At 51.3% G+C, this 19426-nt stretch overlaps 1 protein-coding gene across 1 annotated transcript in view; it reads left to right on the top strand.

Annotated features, from left to right (window-relative positions):
- Trpv4 (transient receptor potential cation channel subfamily V member 4) overlaps nt 1–15626 on the top strand; it is a 46008-nt gene extending 30382 nt beyond the window's left edge. Inside the window, exons 7-16 of the mRNA XM_006993938.3 lie at nt 4218–4397; nt 5999–6157; nt 6386–6478; nt 6764–6837; nt 7840–8005; nt 8204–8270; nt 9682–9998; nt 12318–12445; nt 14351–14472; nt 14976–15626. Coding sequence (XP_006994000.1) covers nt 4218–4397; nt 5999–6157; nt 6386–6478; nt 6764–6837; nt 7840–8005; nt 8204–8270; nt 9682–9998; nt 12318–12445; nt 14351–14472; nt 14976–15133 — 1464 coding nt within the window. The 3' untranslated portion in view covers nt 15134–15626. The remainder of the gene's footprint in view (nt 1–4217; nt 4398–5998; nt 6158–6385; nt 6479–6763; nt 6838–7839; nt 8006–8203; nt 8271–9681; nt 9999–12317; nt 12446–14350; nt 14473–14975) is intronic.
- Nucleotides 15627–19426: the final 3800 nt, after the last annotated feature.

Genomic DNA, 19426 nt, shown 5'->3' with positions numbered 1-19426 from the left:
TCTCTCTCTCTCTCTCTCTCTCTCTATATATATATATATATATATATATATATATATATATATATATTATATATATTATATATATATATATATCTACAACCTACCTACTTACTTATCTATCTGCCATCAATTATCTGTCAATCATCTATCATCTATTATCTATGTCTCTTTCAATCATGTCTATCATATATCTATCATTTATGTGTCTATTATCTATCACCTGTCTATCAATCATATATCATCTATGTCTCAATATATCAATTATTTACCTTTCTGTATATCTGTCCATCATTATCAGTCATCTATCTATCATTGTCTTAGTTAGCGTTTCTATTGCTGTGAAGAGACACAATGATCATGGCAACTCTTATAAAGGAAAACATTTAATTGGGGTGGCTTACATTTTCAGAGGTTCAGTCCATTATCATCATGGTGTGACATGTGACATGCAGGCAGACATGGTGCTGGAGAAGTAGCTGAGTGTCTTACATTATGACTTGCAGGCAACAGGAAGTGGTCTGTATCACTGGGGCATGGCTTGAGCATATATGTGACCTCAAATCCCGCCTCCACAGTGACACACTTCCTCCAACAAGGCCATACCTACTCCAACAAAACCACACTTCCAAATACTGCCACTCCCTTTGGTAGGCATTTTCTTTCAAACCACCACAATTCCACTTCCTGGCCCTCAAAGGCTGTAGCCATATCATAATGCAAAAAATGCATTCAGTCCAACTTCAAAAGTCCCCATAGTATGCAACAGTCTCAAACTTATTTAAAAGTCTCAAGTTCAAAGTCTCTTCTGAGATTCACACAGCCTCTTAACTGTAATGCCCTTTAAAATCAAAATAAAAAAAACAGATCTTAGGGACTGAAGAGATGGCTCAGAGGTTAAGAGCACTGGCTGCTCTTCCAGAGTTCCTGAGTTTAATTCCCGGCACCCACATGGTGGCTCACAACCATCCGTAATGACATCCAGTTCCCTCTTCTGGTGTGCAGGCATGCAATGCAGGCAGAACTCTGTATACATAATAAATAAATCTTAAAAAGCAAAACAAAACAGATCACATACTTCCAACATATAGTAGCACAGGATATACATTACCGTTCCAAAACGTAGAGAAGGGAGCACAGTGAGGAAATACTGGATCAAAGCAAAAACCAAAACCCAGCTGGGCAAACTCCAAACTCTGCTTCTCCATGTCTGGTGTCAAAGTGCTCTTCAGATCTCCAGCTCTGTTCAGCTTTGTTGACTACAACACACGTCTTTGTCTTGGGCTGGTTCCACTCCCTGACAGCAGCTCTCCTCAGCAGACATCCTCAGCAGACGGAAGTTTTCCTGTGTTCCACCCGGTCCCGCAGCCACTCGGTCCCAAGTAAACACACAGAGGCTTATATTAATTACAAACTGCATGGCCTATGGCTCAGGCTTTTTTCTAGCTAGCTAGCTCTTATTACTTAAACTCAACCCATTCCTATTAATCAGTGTGCTGCTGTGTGGCCATGGCACTACTGGTCTGCTGGTATCTTGTTGCTCCTTGGGCAGTGGGCTGGTGTCTCCCCTGACTGCCCTTCTTCTCCCTCTCTCTCTGCTTGGATTTCCTGCCTGCCTCTAAGCTGCCTTGACATAGGCCAGAGTAGCTTATTTATTAGCCATTGAGAGCAACATATATTCACAGCATACAGAAAGACATCCAACATCTTAGGGTCTCCAAGGCAATCCAGGCTTCAACTTCACAGCTGCACACAATGATTTCTTTAGGCCTCCATGTGGGGGCGCCCCTGACATATGCCTGGCCTTAGTGGCTTTTCTCAGTCATAAAGCAAGATTCCATAATCCATTTCTTTTGTCCTTAACTTCAGAATCACATGGCCGAAGCTGCCAACTTCTGCTGTTTACTGGGGCTGGAACATGGCCTCCTAGTTCAATGATATCTTCACCAGCTTTCTGTTTTCAATAGTTTCCTTCACTGCCTAAGCTTGGCTGTCCAGTAATTTGCTCTGTAGGCCAGGCTGGCTTCAAACTCAGAGATCTGCCAGCCTCAAACACAGATTCCAGTGCTGGGATTAAAGACACGTACCACTACACAAGCCTCTAATCTTTTCTTTAATTCCTTCTCACAGATTGGAAGCTTAGCTGGATGGGATCTTGCCCTGAGGTCACCATTCCCTTTATTCCATTTCTTAATCTGTTTATCTCCATGAACACAGGGCTTAGCTCCACTTCCTGGTGCCCCTTTTTTCAGTCTGTACATTCTGTATTTTTATTTGCTTGGCTTGCTCCTTTTCATCATAAATCTTCATCAGAGTTACCGCTAATATCCACACAACAGAGTCTACACTAGGCTGTTTTGAGATTTCCTCTGCCAACAGAATTAATCCAAAACTCTTTACTTTAGCCTGAAGCAGACTTTTTGGACAAAAGTAAAAAGCAGCCACATTCTTCACCAAAATATCATAAGAATGGTCTCTAGGCAACATACTAATATCCTTCTCCTCTCTTGAGTCAGCCCCCTACAGTTCAAATCACTCTCAGCTCCACTGCCTTCCATGCTCCTCCTGGTATGGCCTATTAAGCAGTACTTAAAGCATTCCCCTGCTTTTCTAACCCAAACTCCCAAAGTCCATATTTCTTCAAACAAAAGCATGGTCAGGCCTATCACAACAATACCCCAGTCTCTGGTACCAACTTCTCTCTTAGTTAGGGTTTCTGTTGCTGTGAAGAGACACCATGACCACGGCAACTCATATATATATATATAAAATTTTACAATACCATTCAGTTCTACATATCAGCCACGGGTTCCCCTGTTCTCCCCCTTCCACCCCCTCCCCTTACCCCCAGCCCACCCCCATTCCCACCTCCTCCAGGGCAAATCCTCCCCAGAGGACTGCGATCAACCTGGTAGACTCAGTCCAGGCAGGTCCAGTCCCTTCCTCCCAGACTGAGCCAAGTGTCCCTGCATAAGCTCCAGGTTTCAAACAGCCAAATCATGCAATGAGCACAGGACTTGGTCCCACTGCCTAGTTGCCTCCCAAACAGATCAAGCCAATCAACTGTCTCACCTATTCAGAGGGCCTGATCCAGCTGGGGGTCCCTCAGCCTTTGGTTCATAGTTCATGTGTTTCCATTCATTTGGCTATTGTTTTCAATAATTGAGTAAAACTGAAATTTATTATAAGCCACAGTCGTCCTAGGGACCTCCATGCTATATATATAGCCTCCATGGTTCTATGGGTTGTGGGGTCTGATTGTTCTTTATTTTATATCTAGAATCCACCTATGAGTGAGTACATACCATGACTGTCTTTCTGGGTTTGGGTTACCTCACTCAGGATGATTTTTTCTAGTTCCATCCATTTGCCTGCAAATTTCATGCTTTCATTGTTTTTCTCTGCTGAGTAGTACTCCATTGTGTATATGTACCACATTTTTTTTCATCCATTCTTCCGTTGATGGGCATCTAGGTTGTTTCCAGGTTCTGGCTATTACAAATAGTCCACGGCAACTCTTATAAAGGAAAACATTGAATTGGAGTGGCTAGCTTACATTTCAGAGGTTCAGTCCATTATCATCATGGTGGGACATGGCAGCGTGCAGGAAGACACGGTGCTGGAGAAGTAGCCGAGTGTCCTACATCTTGACTTGCAGGCAACAGGAAGTGGTCTGGATCACTAGGTGTAACTTGAGCATATATGAGACTTTAAAGCCCGCCTCTACAGTGACACACTTCCTCTAACGAGGCCACACCTACTCTAACAAAGCCACACCTCCTAATAGTGCCACTCCCTGTGAGAGCCATTTTCTTTCAAACCACCAGAGTCATCTATGTCTCTATCATCTGTCACCTGTCAATCATCTATCCTGTTTATCATCTGTGTATGTATATATCAACCATCTATCTTTCTATGTTTAGCCATCATCTATGTCTCTACCATCTGTCTATCACCTATCTATTATCAATCTATCTATCATCTATGTCTCTATATCTATCTATCTATCTATCTATCTATCTATCTATCTATCTATCTATCTATCTATCCATCCATCCATCTATCATCTATCTACCTACCTATCATCTATTGTCTATCTATCATCTATGTCTCTGTATCAATCATCTATCTAGCACTTATCGTATATGTCAACCTGTCAATCTAGCATATACGTCTCTGTCAATCATCCATCTGTCTGAGAGCAAATGTCCCCTCTGCAGATCTTTCAGCACATTATCCGGCGGGAGGTGACAGATGAAGACACGCGTCACCTGTCTCGCAAGTTCAAGGACTGGGCCTATGGGCCTGTGTATTCTTCGCTCTACGACCTCTCATCCTTGGACACGTGCGGGGAGGAGGTGTCCGTGCTGGAGATCCTGGTGTACAACAGCAAGATCGAGGTGGGGCCCCGGGATGGGGAGGGGGTCTGGCTGTGGCTGAGGCAGGCTAGGACCATAGGGCTGAGGGCTCTGTGACCCAAGTGAGAGGGGTGGGGTTGTTTTATGGTACTGTGGATCCAACCCAGGGCCCTGTGCTTGCTAGGCAAGTGTTCTGTCTCTGAGCTATTTTCCCAGCCCCTTGGGTTTTGTTTTCAGACAAGATTTCACTGTATCCCTGCCTGGGAACTGGCTATTTAAACCAGGCTGGTCTCAAACTCACGGAGATCCACCTGCCTCTGCCTCCTAAGTGCTGGGATTAAAGGCATGCAACCACCAAACCTGGTGTTTCCCCTCCCCTAAAAAAAAAAAAAAAAGCCAACAAGTTTCATTATTTCATGTGTATGAATATTTTGCCTCTATGTGTGTCTATGCACTGCATTCCTGTTTGGTGCCTGTAGAGGGCAGAAGAGAGCATCCTATCCCCGTGAAACTGGAGTTATAGATAGTTAAGAGTTGTCATGTGGGTTCCGGGGACTGAACCCAAGTTCTCTGCAAGAACATCAAAGCTCTTAACTGCTGAACCGTCTGTCCAGCCCATTTTAAAAAAGATTTTGCTTATTTTTATGTTCATAAGTATTTGCCTGTATGTATGTACGTATGTGCACCACATACGTATAATACCTGAACGCAGCGCCTTAGACCACTGGCCATCCTGAGGATGTATAATACCTATCGAGGCTGGAAGAGGGCATTGGATCTCCTGGATCTGGAGTTAAAGATGGTTGTGAGCCACAGTGTGGGTGTTGGGAACTGAGTCCAAGTTCCCTGCAGGGGCAGTGGTTTCCCCAGACGCTGAGCCTGCTCTCCGACCCTGCATCCTTGGTTGTTTTGAGAGAGGCTTTTGCCGTGTAGTTTGTGAACTTGGAATCCTCTTGCCTCAGTTCCCTAAGGGCTCTATGACTGTGGGTGGGTGACGCCAAACCCAGCTACAACATATATTATTATTATTATTATTATTATTATTATTATTGTATGTAAACATGTGTGTGCCACAGTGGACATGTGGAGGTCATGTGGAGTCGTCTTCTTCTCCCACCCTCATATGGGCTGCAGGGATTGAACTCGGGACCCTAGGTTTACACGGCAAGCACCTTTGCCTGCTGAGCCGACTTGGCAACCCAGAAGAGATGTTCTTTAAGGGATTTCTGGTTCTATGATGCTATAGAATATGAAGGAAGGGTAAGTTGAGGCAGAACTGTGCAGAACCTTGAATGTTGAGACCACCTGACTCGCTGAAGATCCCAGAGTGTAGCTGGAGAGTGGCTTAGGAGCGGAGGTGTAGATAGAGGGCAGCCACGCTGCAGTGAGCCAGCCTGGATGCCCAGCATGGGAGGGCGGCCATGACACCCTACCTGGATGCCCAGCATGGGAGGGCAGCCATGACACCCTACCTGGATCCCCAGCATGGGAGGGCAGCCATGACACCCTACCTGGATCTCCAGCATGGGAAGGCAGCCATGACACCCTACCTGGATCTCCAGTATGGGAATGGGAGGGCAGCCATGACAACCTACCTGGATCCCCAGCATGTGAGGGCAGCCACGACACCCTGCCTTTCACAGAACCGCCATGAGATGCTGGCTGTGGAGCCCATCAACGAACTGCTGAGGGACAAGTGGCGAAAGTTCGGGGCCGTGTCCTTCTACATCAATGTGGTCTCCTACCTGTGTGCCATGGTCATCTTCACCCTCACCGCCTACTACCAGCCGCTGGAAGGCACGGTGAGCATTTGTTCAGGAACAGATGGGAAGGAGGGCCGAAGGAGGCGTGGGGTGGGGAGGAAGATGCCCCGGCGCTGAGGTGGCTCTGAGCCTGGAGGAGATTCCTGGGGGGAGACGATGGGGAGAGGAAGCTGTGAGGGCCCAGATGTTTGGGGCAGTGGGGAGCATCTGGATGGGGCCAGATGTTGAGAGCAGATAAGGACCTGCTGCACATCCCCACCTCTTCAGCCGCCCTACCCTTACCGCACCACGGTGGACTACCTGAGGCTGGCTGGTGAGATCATCACACTCTTCACGGGAGTCCTGTTCTTCTTCACCAGTGTGAGTGCGTGGTGCTTGGCCTGGTGCCATCTGCCTGCCCAGCCCTCCTCTTGCTCTTCCTCCTCTCCCTCCTTCCCCTTCCTCTCTTTCCTCTCTCTCCTCCTCTCGTTCCTCCCCTCCCCCCTCCTCCTCTCCCTCCTCCAACCTGGGTTCTGCTCTCTCTCTTTCCTCCTTCATCACCTGAGCCCACGGGCTCTTTTCTCTCCTTCACTCTGCCTCCCTCTCCCCGATCCCTTCCCCGTCCTCCAGTGCCAGTCCTGGCACGGGCTGTTTCTTCTCTTCCAGATCAAAGACTTGTTCATGAAGAAATGCCCTGGAGTGAATTCTCTCTTCGTCGATGGGTCCTTCCAGTTGCTCTAGTGAGTAGAGGTGCCAGGGCAGAAGCTTCTGGGTGAGGATGGTCATCCACACGGTGGAAGAGGTGGTACTGTGAGGAGTGAATTCATCCAATTGGGTGGCCATAATCAAAAGGCTGGGCAAGGCCAAGGCTTGGTTGCTAGTTACACCTATACCATGGAGAGAAAGAATTTTGACCTTTTAATGCTGGTGGCTGAATGCTGGTGTCTGCTTGTGATTAAGAATTGTAATACTGTCTCTGTTATTGGGGAGAAGTACTGAGATTGATTAATGATGTCTGCCCAGGTCACAGAATGTGGGAATCATTGTTATTTGTGCTACATCTTTTCCGTTTCCTTTAGAATTAGAAAACAATGAAATTTAGCCACTGAATCTTCACAGAACTCTGAATCAACCCATCAATCTTTCTTCCTTCTTTTTAAAAACCATTTTCTTTTAATTAGTGTGTGTGTGTGTGTGTGTGTGTGTGTGTGTGTGTGTGTGTGTGTGTGTCAGAGGGGTGCCAGATCTCCTGGAGCTGGAGTCAAAGGCAGTGTGAGCTATCTGATCTAGGTGCTGAGAATCAAACTCAGGTCCTTTGTAAGAACAGTACACACTCTTAACCCCTGAGCCATCTCTCCAGTCCTCTGAATCTTTCTTAACAATTCCCAAAGGCATGGCTTTGGGGTCTTGTAGGGCCTAGGGGCCAATGTCTAGAGCCAGGTGGTGGTGGCGCACACCTTTAATCCTGGCACTCAGGAGGCAGAGGCAGGCAGATCTCAGGGAGTTAGAGGCCAACGTGGTCTATAGAGTGAGTTCTAGGACAGCCAGAGAGACCCTGTCTCAGGGGGAAAAATCAAGCTGTCTGGTTGACTTAATGCTGAGATGTCAGGTACTCCTGTTCTCTTCTGGGGTCTTGAAGGCATTGGCACTTCTTGATGCCCTGAAGGGCTTGAGATCGAGTCTCCTCCACAGTCTCACTGTTCCTTCCCCCTTTTGCCCCCTCCATCTCCACCGCCCTGCAGCTTCATCTACTCCGTGCTGGTGGTCATCTCTGCGGCACTCTACCTGGCAGGGATCGAGGCCTACCTGGCCGTGATGGTCTTTGCTCTGACCCTGGGCTGGATGAATGCCCTTTACTTCACCCGAGGGCTGAAGCTGACGGGCACCTACAGCATCATGATCCAGAAGGTCTGGGCGGGGACCCTCTGCACTCACAGAGTACCTGTTCTGGGGCCGGTAGCCCTGAGGACAGGGCACTGGGGGACAGTGGGCTTGCTCCAGCATGGGGCAGGACGGGGTGGAGAGAAAGGTGGGACAGGGGAGCGGAGGGTTGAGAACCTGTGTGTGCCCTTTCCTCCACAACACCCCACCCCTCCCCGGTGTTAGATCCTCTTCAAAGACCTCTTCCGGTTCCTGCTGGTCTACCTGCTCTTCATGATCGGCTATGCTTCAGGTGGGTGTGGGGCTAGGGGTGCTGGGGGTGGTGACCAGACCCATAAGGGAAACCATCATAGCCTGAGGACAATGGCCATCCCTGCCTGAGATCCCCGTGTGTGGGCCAAAGCTGTGTTCCCCTCTACCATCAAGCCTGCAAGGCAAAAAGCCTTCATCATCCCAGTACAGATGAGCAGCCTCGGGTCAGAGAGGTCGCATAAGCTGCATGTGTTCAAAAGCTGAATGGAGGGCCAGAGAGATGGCTCAGTGCGTAAAGGGGGTTTGCTGCCAAGCCTGATGACCTCAGTTTGATCCCTGGGACCCACAGAGTGGAAGGAAGCACTTGACTTCAGACATTTATCCTCTCACCCCTACATGGGTGCCATGGCGTGTGGATGTCCCCACCACGCACATCGGTATACTCAAATAAATGAGTGTACTGAACACAGTGTTTTAAGCCAGTAAATGTGGACGTGGCATATTGGCTACTTCTGTGAAGCAAACTAAAACTGAAACTTAGAGGTCAGGGTAGGGTACACTAGGTCATAGGTCAGGACCAGATATGACACACATGCTCATGTTACTCATGTTTGTGCCCAAAGCAGACATTGCTAATGGATCACAGAATGATTTTTCTGTTGTGCCTAGATCAGGTCTCAGAGTCCTATCACACACACTGTTTGAGCAGCATCCACTACACAATCGGATTGTTTTGGTCTGTGAGTTGAAGAATGTTTACTACACTCTTAGATGAAGGCAGTGTAGCTTCCTACAGCCTGCTGAATGCAGGGCCTCAGCCTCCCTGACCTGGCTCTTTTAGGGGTAGCATAGCTGCTTGCTGCTAAACCTCCAAAGCTCCATCTGGGCTTAGCAGGAAAAGATGGCGCCAAGAACAGCTTGGGATATGGGCAGGCATGAGGGTCCTCACAGGGCAGAGCCTCTGGGACCATCAAGACAGGTGTGGTCAGCCTCGTGCTTCATCTCTGGATGGTGTGGAAGGGAAAGAGGATCCTGGGTGGAGTCCGTCCCTAGGAGTGCCCGATATTCTTCAAGTGACAGGCTGCATTAGAGCTTCTGGGGACAGATGGGGTCTGGGCACCCTTGTCCTATGCATTGTAGGATGTAGCTGCATCCCAGACTCCACCTGCTAGATGCCAGCATCGCCACCTACCCATCCCTTGTAACTACCGATCTTGTCTCTAGAAGTTGCCACATGTGCCCTGAGAGAAAATGATGGAGGGTGGGTGGCTCCACGCTCCGTTCTGAAAACCCCTAACTCCTCAGAGAGTTTGAGGGGAGAGCAGAGGCGCCCCGAGGCTCTGCGTGTGCTCGCTGGCTTGGCTTCCCGCTGGCTAACCTGAGGCCAGTGCGCGCCGCTCCCATCCATCCAGTGGGGATACCCTCTCAGCCCCTCCCTGCCCATCCCGCAGCCCTGGTCACCCTCCTGAACCCGTGCACCAACATGAAGGTGTGTGACGAGGACCAGACCAACTGCACGGTGCCCACGTACCCCGCATGCCGCGACAGCGAGACCTTCAGCGCCTTCCTGCTGGACCTCTTCAAGCTCACCATCGGCATGGGCGACCTGGAGATGCTGAGCAGCGCCAAGTACCCCGTGGTCTTCATCCTCCTCCTGGTCACTTACATCATCCTCACCTTCGTGCTTCTGCTTAACATGCTCATCGCCCTCATGGGGGAGACCGTGGGCCAGGTGTCCAAGGAGAGCAAACACATCTGGAAGCTGCAGGTGAGGCTGGTAGGGGTGTTCCTCACCTTCCACGCACGCCACGGGCAGGTGAGGCCGCTGCTGGTGTCTTAGGATTGCTTCATTCTCTCCCCCCCCCCCCTGTTTAGTTCTCTCTGTTTCAGCTGTGGTCCAGCTCAGGGGACCCAGCTGGCTCCGTTCAGCATGATTTCATGACCTCTGTCAGCACAGAGCATGCTCAGAGAGTCCCCCTCCATTTTCAGTCACTGTAACATAAATCCCTGAAGCAGAGTCATTTATAAAGAATAAAGGTTCGTCCAGCTCATAGTTTTGGAGGCTGGGAAGTTAAAGTACGGCGCTGTGTCTGACGAGAGCCCTCTTGCTTCGTCCTGCCATGGTGGAGGGCTTGCACCGAAGGCAGAGCTGTCCTCACAGCTCAAGTCTCTCTTCTGACACTGCCCCATGGGGGCTCTGCCATAGGCCACATCTGACCTTGATTGTTGAGTGCACCGAATGCCCCACATTTCAAACCCCATCAGCATAGCAACTCTTAGGGGATACATTGAAGCCGCAGCGGACAGCATGGGCATTTTCATGGGTTTTGGGCTGAGCCTGTGCCTCACCTCGGTTCAAAAGTGAGAAGAGCGGCTGGAGAGATAGCTCGGGGGATAAAGTGCTTGCCACACAGCAAACAAAAGGACCTGAGTTCAAATCCCCCAACCCATTTTGTAAAGCTGGGTATGGGAGCACGTCTCTATAATCCTAGTGCCTCTATGGCAAGATGGGAGGCTGGGATAGGAGAATCCCTGGAGTCAGGAGAGCTAGCCTGGGCTGATGGGAGAATCCCTGGAGGCAATAGAGCTAGCCTCGGGTGAAGGGAGACTCCCTGGAGGCAGGAGAGCTAGCCTGGGGTAATGGGAGACTCCCTGAAGGCAGGAGAGCTAACCTGGGGTGATGGGAGACTCCCTGGAAGCAGGAAAGCTAACCTGGGGTGCAAACAGACAAGAGACCCTGTCTTGTCTCAGACAGGATGGAAGCGGGGCAGCACCATAGGGCGCCCTCTGACTTCCCTTGCATTTATGTGTGCCCACATCCCCATCTACATGAACAAAGTGGGCCTGCGGCGCCCCCTTGTGGACACCTTAGCATTCTCCTGGGGGGCCTTCTCTCCTCCGCTCAGGGATGGAGGAGCCTGTGGCTGGGGAGCTGCTCCCTGAAGGAGGTTCTCTGTGATTCTGGAAAACAGGGACTCCAGGGCCATGGGCACCCATCAGCCTGGAAATTCACAGTGACCGTCACACCTAAGGTCACCTCCCACCCCGTCACCCTTCTGGCCTGAGTATGAGGGAACCCGTACGGGTCTGCCCATGGCTTTCCCACGCTGCTACTTCTCTGAGCCCCAGACCACCCTATTTTCAAAAAGTTCCATGTAAAAGTGAGGCAGCCCCCCCCCCCCCCCCGCCCCTTCTAAGGCCCAGCTTCTGGCCCTTCTGTGAATGGCTGGGGCCCAGGCAATGGCAGCCCTACCTCCCCGCCTGGCGGCAGTCCTGGGTAAGTGGGAGGCGCTGTACCAGCTGGGGAGGCTGTCCCCTGCTGAGCTCAGGCCCTGCCCCTCCTCCGCAGTCCCTAGAGAGTGGCCACTGCTACTGTGACATGGGCAAGTTCGTTGGCCGTTCTGCCCTGGGTCCGTTTCGCTTAGTTCTCCCCAAGGGTTCCCTGGAAAAATGGGTTTATGGAGGCTGGCTCTCTGCCCGCCTAGCTCAGCCATTCAGAAGACCCATTGTTTAAGCTGAGTGTGGTGGCGCACGCCTCTAATCCCAGTAGGCAGAGGTAGGTGGATCTCTGAGTTCAAGGCCAGCCTGGTCTACAGAGAGAGATCCAGGACAGCCAGAGCCACAGGAAAACAACAACAAAAGAGAACTATTGTTTAAAAATCATGCATGGGGGCTGGAGAGATGGCTCAGCGGTTAAGAGCACTGCTTATTCTTCCAAAGGTCCTGAGTTCAATTCCCAGCAACCACATGGTGGCTCACAACCATCTGTAATGAGATTTGGTGCCCTCTTCTGGCCTGCTGGGATATGTGCAGGCAAACATTCAGGCAGAACACTGTATACATAATAAATAAATAAATCTTTAAAAAAAAATCATGCATGGCGGTGCACACATACATCGCAGCATTTGGGAGGTGAAGGCAGGGGGACCAGGCAGTCAAGGCCAGCCTTAGCTACACAGGAAGTGTGAGGCTAGCTTGGGCTACCTGAGACCTGTCTTAAGAAAGGAGTTTCTTTGGCCCGCGGTCGCTGTAAGCCAGACACCTGCCTGGGAAGCTTACCGGTGCCCCTGTGTCCTCCTCCTGGCAGTGGGCCACCACCATCCTGGACATCGAGCGCTCCTTCCCCGTGTTCCTGAGGAAGGCCTTCCGCTCCGGAGAGATGGTGACTGTCGGCAAGAGCTCGGACGGCACTCCAGACCGCCGATGGTGCTTCAGGTGAGGCCTGGAGAGGTGGGCCCCAGGAAGATGGGCTCCAGAGGGATGGGCTCCCATGTGCACCTGGGTTTCCGACCCACGGCAGCCTGAGGCTCCGATAGGCTGTTCGAGGGTTCAGTCCTTGAGGGATCTTGGTCTCTCAGCCTCAGTTCCTTTGACTACGAGGTGGGCATGGTTATGGCACCACCTCCTTGGGCACCCAGGACTTTCAAGCTGGCGTCCTATACATGCTGGGATGTTGTGATGCCTAGGGGCTCCATGGCCCCTCACTGGGGGCTGGCAGGGATGGAGGGGGGCTCATCTAAGTTCATTACCCTCCGTCTACTGCCTGTGGGTGAGGTTGTGTTGTGGCTGAAATGGGGAGACTGAGGGATCATCAGCTTGGGGGCTTAAGACCCCCCCAACTCATCTGCAGAGTGACCCACATTCCTGATGCCTTTACTTTGTTAGAAGGTAAATATTCCTCGACAAGAGCTCACCAACCAGCGTAGAGTATGGCGTGCCCCTGGGAGTCAGGGCCCATTGCATTGCTCATCTGTGGAATGAGGTGTAAAACACACACACACACACACACACACACACACACACACACACCACCCGCCCAGCGGTCTAGAACTGATGCCCTGTGACCAGTTTTGTAACCGTCAGAAAAGAAGCCCCACATCACATGCCTCAGGGTCCACGTCAGTAATAGTAACAGCAATTGCATCTCCCTTGCCGAGTCTCATATGTAACCGTGGCTCCCCACATAGAGGCCGTATGAAAAATAACAAAAAAATAACTTTAAAAAACACAACTTATGCCGGGCGGTGGTGGCGCACGCCTTTAATCCCAGCACTCGGGAGGCAGAGCCAGGCGGATCTCTGTGAGTTCGAGGCCAGCCTGGGCTACCAAGTGAGTTCCAGGAAAGGCGCAAAGCTACACAAGAGAAACCCTGTCTCGAAAAAACCAAAAAAAAAAAAAAAAAAAAACAAAAACAAAAAAAAAACACAACTTATATTGGGCCAATTTGTTCCAAGAGACCATCATCAGACTTTACCAGTGTCCTAATAAAAAGAGGAAACAGTATCAAGGAATATATGCATTCAGGAATGAATAGACAGAGTGTGGTATATCCATACAATGGAATATTATTTGGCTGTTAAAAAGAATGAATAGACAGAGTGTGGTATATCTATACAATGGAATATTATTTGGCTGTTAAAAGGAATGAATAGACAGAGTGTGGTATATCCATACAATGGAATATTATCTGGCTGTTAAAAGGAATGAATAGACAGAGTGTGGTATATCCATACAATGGAATATTATTTGGCCGTTAAAAAGAATGAAGTTCTAATCCCTGCCACAGTGTGGATGAACCTTAAAAACATGCTAAATCAGTGGTTCTCAACCCTCCTAACACGGCAATCCTTTATTACAGTTCCTCATGTTGTGGTGACCCCCAACCATAAAATTATTTTTGTTGCTACTTCCTAGCTGTAATTTTGCTACTGTTATGAATCATAAAATGGATATCTGATATGTGATATGTGATATGATACATGACCCACAGGTAGAGAACCTCTTGCTAAATGAAAGAAGCCAGACATGAAAGGCCACGTGGCCTATGGCTTCATTTATATTCCTATAAATGACCACCAGGACAAGCAAAGCCGTTGTGATGGACAGTCACAGGAGCGGGGGAAGGGGACCAGTGTGTGAGCGCTGAGGAGTCTGGGAAACTGGTGACATCTCCCCGCACTGTGGATGGCGTTAACGAGGTTATGGATAGAAAGGGACTGGAGCGGACATTTGGTTAGGCGAGGAGGGCATGCTGGGAAGGACTTGGTCAGGGAGGTGACGTGGGCTGGGGACAGGAACCGTATCCGTGGGCTCCCCGCAAACTCTGCTTCTCTCTGCCAGGGTGGATGAGGTGAACTGGTCCCACTGGAACCAGAACTTGGGGATCATTAGTGAGGACCCCGGCAAGAGTGACATCTACCAGTACTACGGCTTCTCCCACACAGTGGGGCGCCTCCGCAGGGGTGAGTGTGGCACCTGGGCAGGGGGGCTCAGGGCTGTCCTTGCCCCAGGCGGTTCTGAGCAGTTCTCTCCAGAGAATAGGAAGGCGGGAGGGGCCACCAGTGGGTTCCCCTGCTACATCGGGGGGTGCCTATGCAGCTCTGCCCCAAAACCTTCCCCGCTCCATGATGCCAGATGGTGGGGTTTCGGGGTGACATGAGAGATCCTGGGCAGCCCCATGGGGGGGAAGTCCTTTTTATTTTTTTTAATTAATCCTTAAAGGCAAGAGGCACTGTTAGAGGGCATGCCCCAGGGCATTCTGACCCGGTCTTCGATCTTTGTTCCTCCCTGTATTGCTGTGTGCTCCTGGGCAGGCATCTTGACCTCTCTGAGTCCATTTTCACCTCTGTAAAATGCACATGATAATACCCATCTCCAATGACTGCAGAGTTCCCAGTACTCAGTGGTGCTCAATGCTTGCACAAGCTGTCCATCAACCCTTGCCCTCTCTGTACTCTTGGTCTAGATCGCTGGTCCTCAGTGGTGCCCCGTGTGGTGGAACTGAACAAGAACACGAGCCCAGACGAGGTGGTGGTGCCCCTGGATAACCTAGGGAACGCCAACTGTGACGGCCATCAGCAGGGTTATGCCCCCAAGTGGAGGACGGAGGATGCTCCGCTCTAGGGCCTGCTCCAGGGCCAGAGCATACCGCCCAGCCTGGACTTTGCTCTCTTCAGCTGTCCACCACATTTCAGCATTTGGTCCATGTCTTCCCACACCCACTTGTGACCCCAGAGGTGAGGGCCTGTGGAGACTCGGAGGAGGCCCCAGGACCCTCTGGTCCCCACCAAGGCTTCTGCCCTCAGCTCTGCCCCTCCCCACATGAGGGATGGGGCTCCTGGCCACCTGTTCACTCCCATGGAGTTATCTAAGCCAGCTCAGGGCCCCTCCGCTCGCAGGGCTCAGGCCTGTCCCTCTTGTGCATTATTTATTGCTGTCCTCAGGAAAATGGCATGGCAGGACCCCACCCACCGCTGGAACCCAGCCGGGGCTGAAGATCCTTCCGGGACACTGCAGCCAAGCCCTGGCCTGCTAGCCCTGGCTAGGGTGGGTCTTCTGTACTTTGTAGAGATCGGGGCCGTTGGTGCTCAATAAATGTTCGTTTATTCATGGTGGAGATGGTGGGGGTGAGGACGGAAGTGGAGAGTGACAGGTACAGTGTCACCGAGGGAGGTGGGAGGGCTGGGAACCTGTGGATGAGCACCAGGCACCAGAGTGTTGGTGCCAGGGAAAAGGCCAGTGGTGTGATCCTGGTGGAGGTGGAGGAGGTGGTGGGTGTGATCCTGGTGGAGGTGGAGGAGGTGGTGGGTGTGATCCTGGTGAAGATGGAGGAGGTTGATCCTGGTGGAGGTGGAGGAGGTGGTGGGTGTGATCCTGGTGGAGGAAGTGGTGGTGTGATCCTGGTGGGGGTGGAGGAGGTGGTGGGTGTGATCCTGGTGGGGGTGGAGGAGGTGGTGGGTGTGATCCTGGTGGGGGTGGAGGAGGTGGTGGGTGTGATACTGGTGAAGATGGAGGAGGTGGTGGGTGTGATCCTGGTGGAGGAAGTGGTGGTGTGATCCTGGTGGGGGTGGAGGAGGTGGTGGGTGTGATCCTGGTGGAGGTGGAGGAGGTGGTGGGTGTGATCCTGGTGGAGGAAGTGGTGGTGTGATCCTGGTGGGGGTGGAGGAGGTGGTGAGTGTGATCCTGGTGGAGGTGGAGGAGGTGGTGGGTGTGATCCTAGTGAAGATGCTGGTGGAGATTGGAGGAGGTGGGGGAGGTGATTCTGGTGGAGGTGGAGGAGGTGGTGAGTGTGATCCTGGTGGAGGTAGAGGAGGTGGTGGGTGTGATCCTGGTGGAGGTGGAGGAAGTGGTTGGTGTGATCCTGGTGGAGGTAGAGGATGTGTTGGGTGTTATCCTGGTGGAGGTGGAGGTGGTGGGTGTGATCCTGGTGGAGGTGGAGGAGGTGGTGGGTGTGATCCTGGTGGAGATGGAGGAGGTGGTGGGTGTGATCCTGGTGGAGGTGGTATTTGAGAGCCAGGTGAAGATGGAGCAGTGTGTTGGGAGGCAGAGATGAGGGAAGAAGTGTGATGCTGTGGGGAGTCACAGTGCCGGTCAGGGAGGAGAGACGCTGGTGGGAAAGGGATGCTGGGGAGGGAGGAGCCGTGGAGTGGTACTGGAGGCTGCTGAGCTCTCCTGGCACAAGGAGAGGTCCCCACACACCTGCAGACTCTGCACAGAGGAGTCCGTAGTTGGTGGTGTCCCTTCTGACCTCCCCAGCTCAGGTGAGCGCCTCCGACCCTCTGAGGCATCCACAGGGAGCATGGGTGTCTGAGGAGGTCATAGTGGAAGGCAACTGTAGTGGACAGAGCTCAGGGCCCAGGCTGCACACTGGCTTTCCCCCTCTACCTAAACCCAGGCCATGGCATCTTGTGCTGGAGAGTGGCATGGGGTCATTTACGTCTCCGAGCCTCTGTGTCCTTGTTTGTTGGAGGATGCAGATGGTAACAGGGAAGCGGAGATGGTGAGTGTACCACTCTGTGAGGAGGAAGCCAGACCATCCTTCCTGACAGCCCAACTCTCCTTCTGGGTTTGGCCCAGGCTCCTGTGGGCGCCCAGCCTCCCAGGGTGCCCTGCTGCCCCCCTTACACAGCAATGCCTAGAGAGGGCGGCCCACTTAGCATTCTCAACAGGAGTCCCAGAACCATTGCAGGGACTCTGGGTGTCATTACAGGCCTGAGCCCATCTTGTGACCAGGAGACAGGGTGACCAACCTGGCTGAGCCTCCCCAGAACCACAGGACAGAGCTTGAAGGGCCAAATGGTGTCTTTCCCTTAGGTCGGGTATGGGGCAGGTGCAGCTGGGGCAGGTGAGGATCTGAGCAGGAGGGGCTTGCTGCTGCTGATCCTCCCTTGACTCTGGATGAGGTGTAAATACCCGTGGACGTAAGGCCAGGTCCTGGGCTTGCTCTTTGGGTGATCACAAAACAAGATGGCAGCTGGCTATTCCCTGAAGATGCATGCTGGAGACACAGGGAGGGCCCCGTCTATCTTGGGTGCTGATTTGGGACAGTGAAGTTGAAAACGTGGGAGAATGTTCCAGAAGGCTCTCCCTTCAGAGCAGAGAGCTAGGTGCTAGCGTTGCCTCAGGAATTTTCAGAGTCCTTGGGGGCATGGTCATAAGCCTCAGTTTCCCAGGCTTAGGGATGAGTGGATAAACAAAGCGTGGTATAATGTAGACTGAAGTTTCCCAGTCCTGCCCAGGCAGCAGCCGTTTCTATAAAATAATCACTCAGAGGCTTAATATTAATTACAGACCATTTAGTCTAGGCTCAGGCTTATTGCTAGCTAGCTCTTACATTTTAAATCAACCCATTTCTATTCATCTATGTATCGCCACAAATCTTGTGGCTTTACCTGTGTTCTATTACATCCTGCTCCCCCCGCAGTGCTCCTGTCTCCCCTGACCCCGCCTTTCTTCTTTCTTCTCCCTCTTTTTGCTTAGATTTCCTGCCTGGTTATAACCTGTCTTGCCATAAGCCAAGGCAGCTGCTTCTTCTTCTTCTTCTTCTTCTTCTTCTTCTTCTTCTTCTTCTTCTTCTTCTTCTTCTTCTCCTCCTCCTCCTCCTCCTCCTCCTCCTCCTCCTCCTCCTCCTCCTCCTCCTCCTCCTCCTTCTCTTTCATATATATAATATATGACTTTTTGAGACAGGGTTTCTCTGTAGTTTTTGGTGCCTGTCCTGGGTTTCTGTAGACCAGGCTGGGCTTGAACTCACAGAGATCCGCCTGGCTCTGCCTCCCGAGTGCTGGGATTAAAGGTGTGTGCCACTACCACCTGGAATGATAGCTTCTTTATTCACCACATGGATCACAACATGTGGGCTAGGACCTAGGACCACTGAGCCATCTCTCCAGCCCCTCTTTTTAATTATGTGGTAGCAGCACATAGTCACAGCATACAGGAAGACCATCCCACAGCAGTCTGTCTATATAATGGAATATAATTGGGCCACTAAAAAGGATGAAGATGACTCCATGGGACTCCCACACTAAACAGGGTTGTGGTTGTAGTGGTCACACACAGTTGTGTGGTTGAGATAGCCAGTCAACAGAAAAATTAGTATTTATCATCCCACGGACGCTGGCTAATTCCAGGACTGATTCATTAAGAGCCAGGATCTACCATTCATTTAGGTTTTCAGTTTCAACCACGTGTGAGATCCTCCGGGATGTGCAGGCTTCCCACACTGGCTTCCTGCAGGGACACAATACGCCCCGAATCCAGGCACCTCCAGAACACATGAGAGAACGATTCTGCCTCTATCTCTTCGACCTGTGCCGTGGACCCCCTTAGTCTAGCCTCAGCCCTTGGACTGTTTGCCAAGGTTGTGTCATGTCTGATGCTTCAGCCAATCAGCAAGCAGGAAGCAGTAATTGCCTAAAGGGGCAGAGAGAAACATGGAGAAAGTGACCCCCTAGCCGGTCAGAGCTGTGAGAAAGGATGGGGGAGTCCAGGGAGGCTTTGGGAGCATCTGCTATCATCCCCCCCCCAGATGTCCTGTCTCTACCTTCAGTAATGTCACTGAAAAAGGCTGTGGTTCATTTGGGTGGCATTAAAAGATCACTGTTTAGCCAGGCATGGTGACACAAGCCTCAGAGGCAGGGTCAAATGGATCTCAGTGAGTTCGAGGCCCGCCTGGTCTGCAGAGCGAGTCCCAGGACAGCCAGAGCTGCATAATGAGACTGTGTCAAAATGAACCAGAGTTCAAGTTTACAGAATGAGTTCAAGGCAACCCTGGGCAATGTCTTTGATTTTTCAGTCTCAGGCCACACCCCACGTCCAAATGACCCACCCTTCTCCCAGCTGAAGTGCCCTGACCCCTCCAGCCCCTCCCTCCAGCAGCCACAATCCTCCCTTGTGGTGTGTTCTCCACTAACTGGA

The sequence above is a fragment of the Peromyscus maniculatus genome, chromosome 23 (genome assembly GCF_049852395.1).
Source record: "Peromyscus maniculatus bairdii isolate BWxNUB_F1_BW_parent chromosome 23, HU_Pman_BW_mat_3.1, whole genome shotgun sequence".
Classification (NCBI taxonomy): domain Eukaryota; kingdom Metazoa; phylum Chordata; class Mammalia; order Rodentia; family Cricetidae; genus Peromyscus; species Peromyscus maniculatus.
The sequence above is the reverse complement of the archived record's forward strand: the minus strand, read 5'-3'. Positions and strand labels throughout refer to the sequence as shown.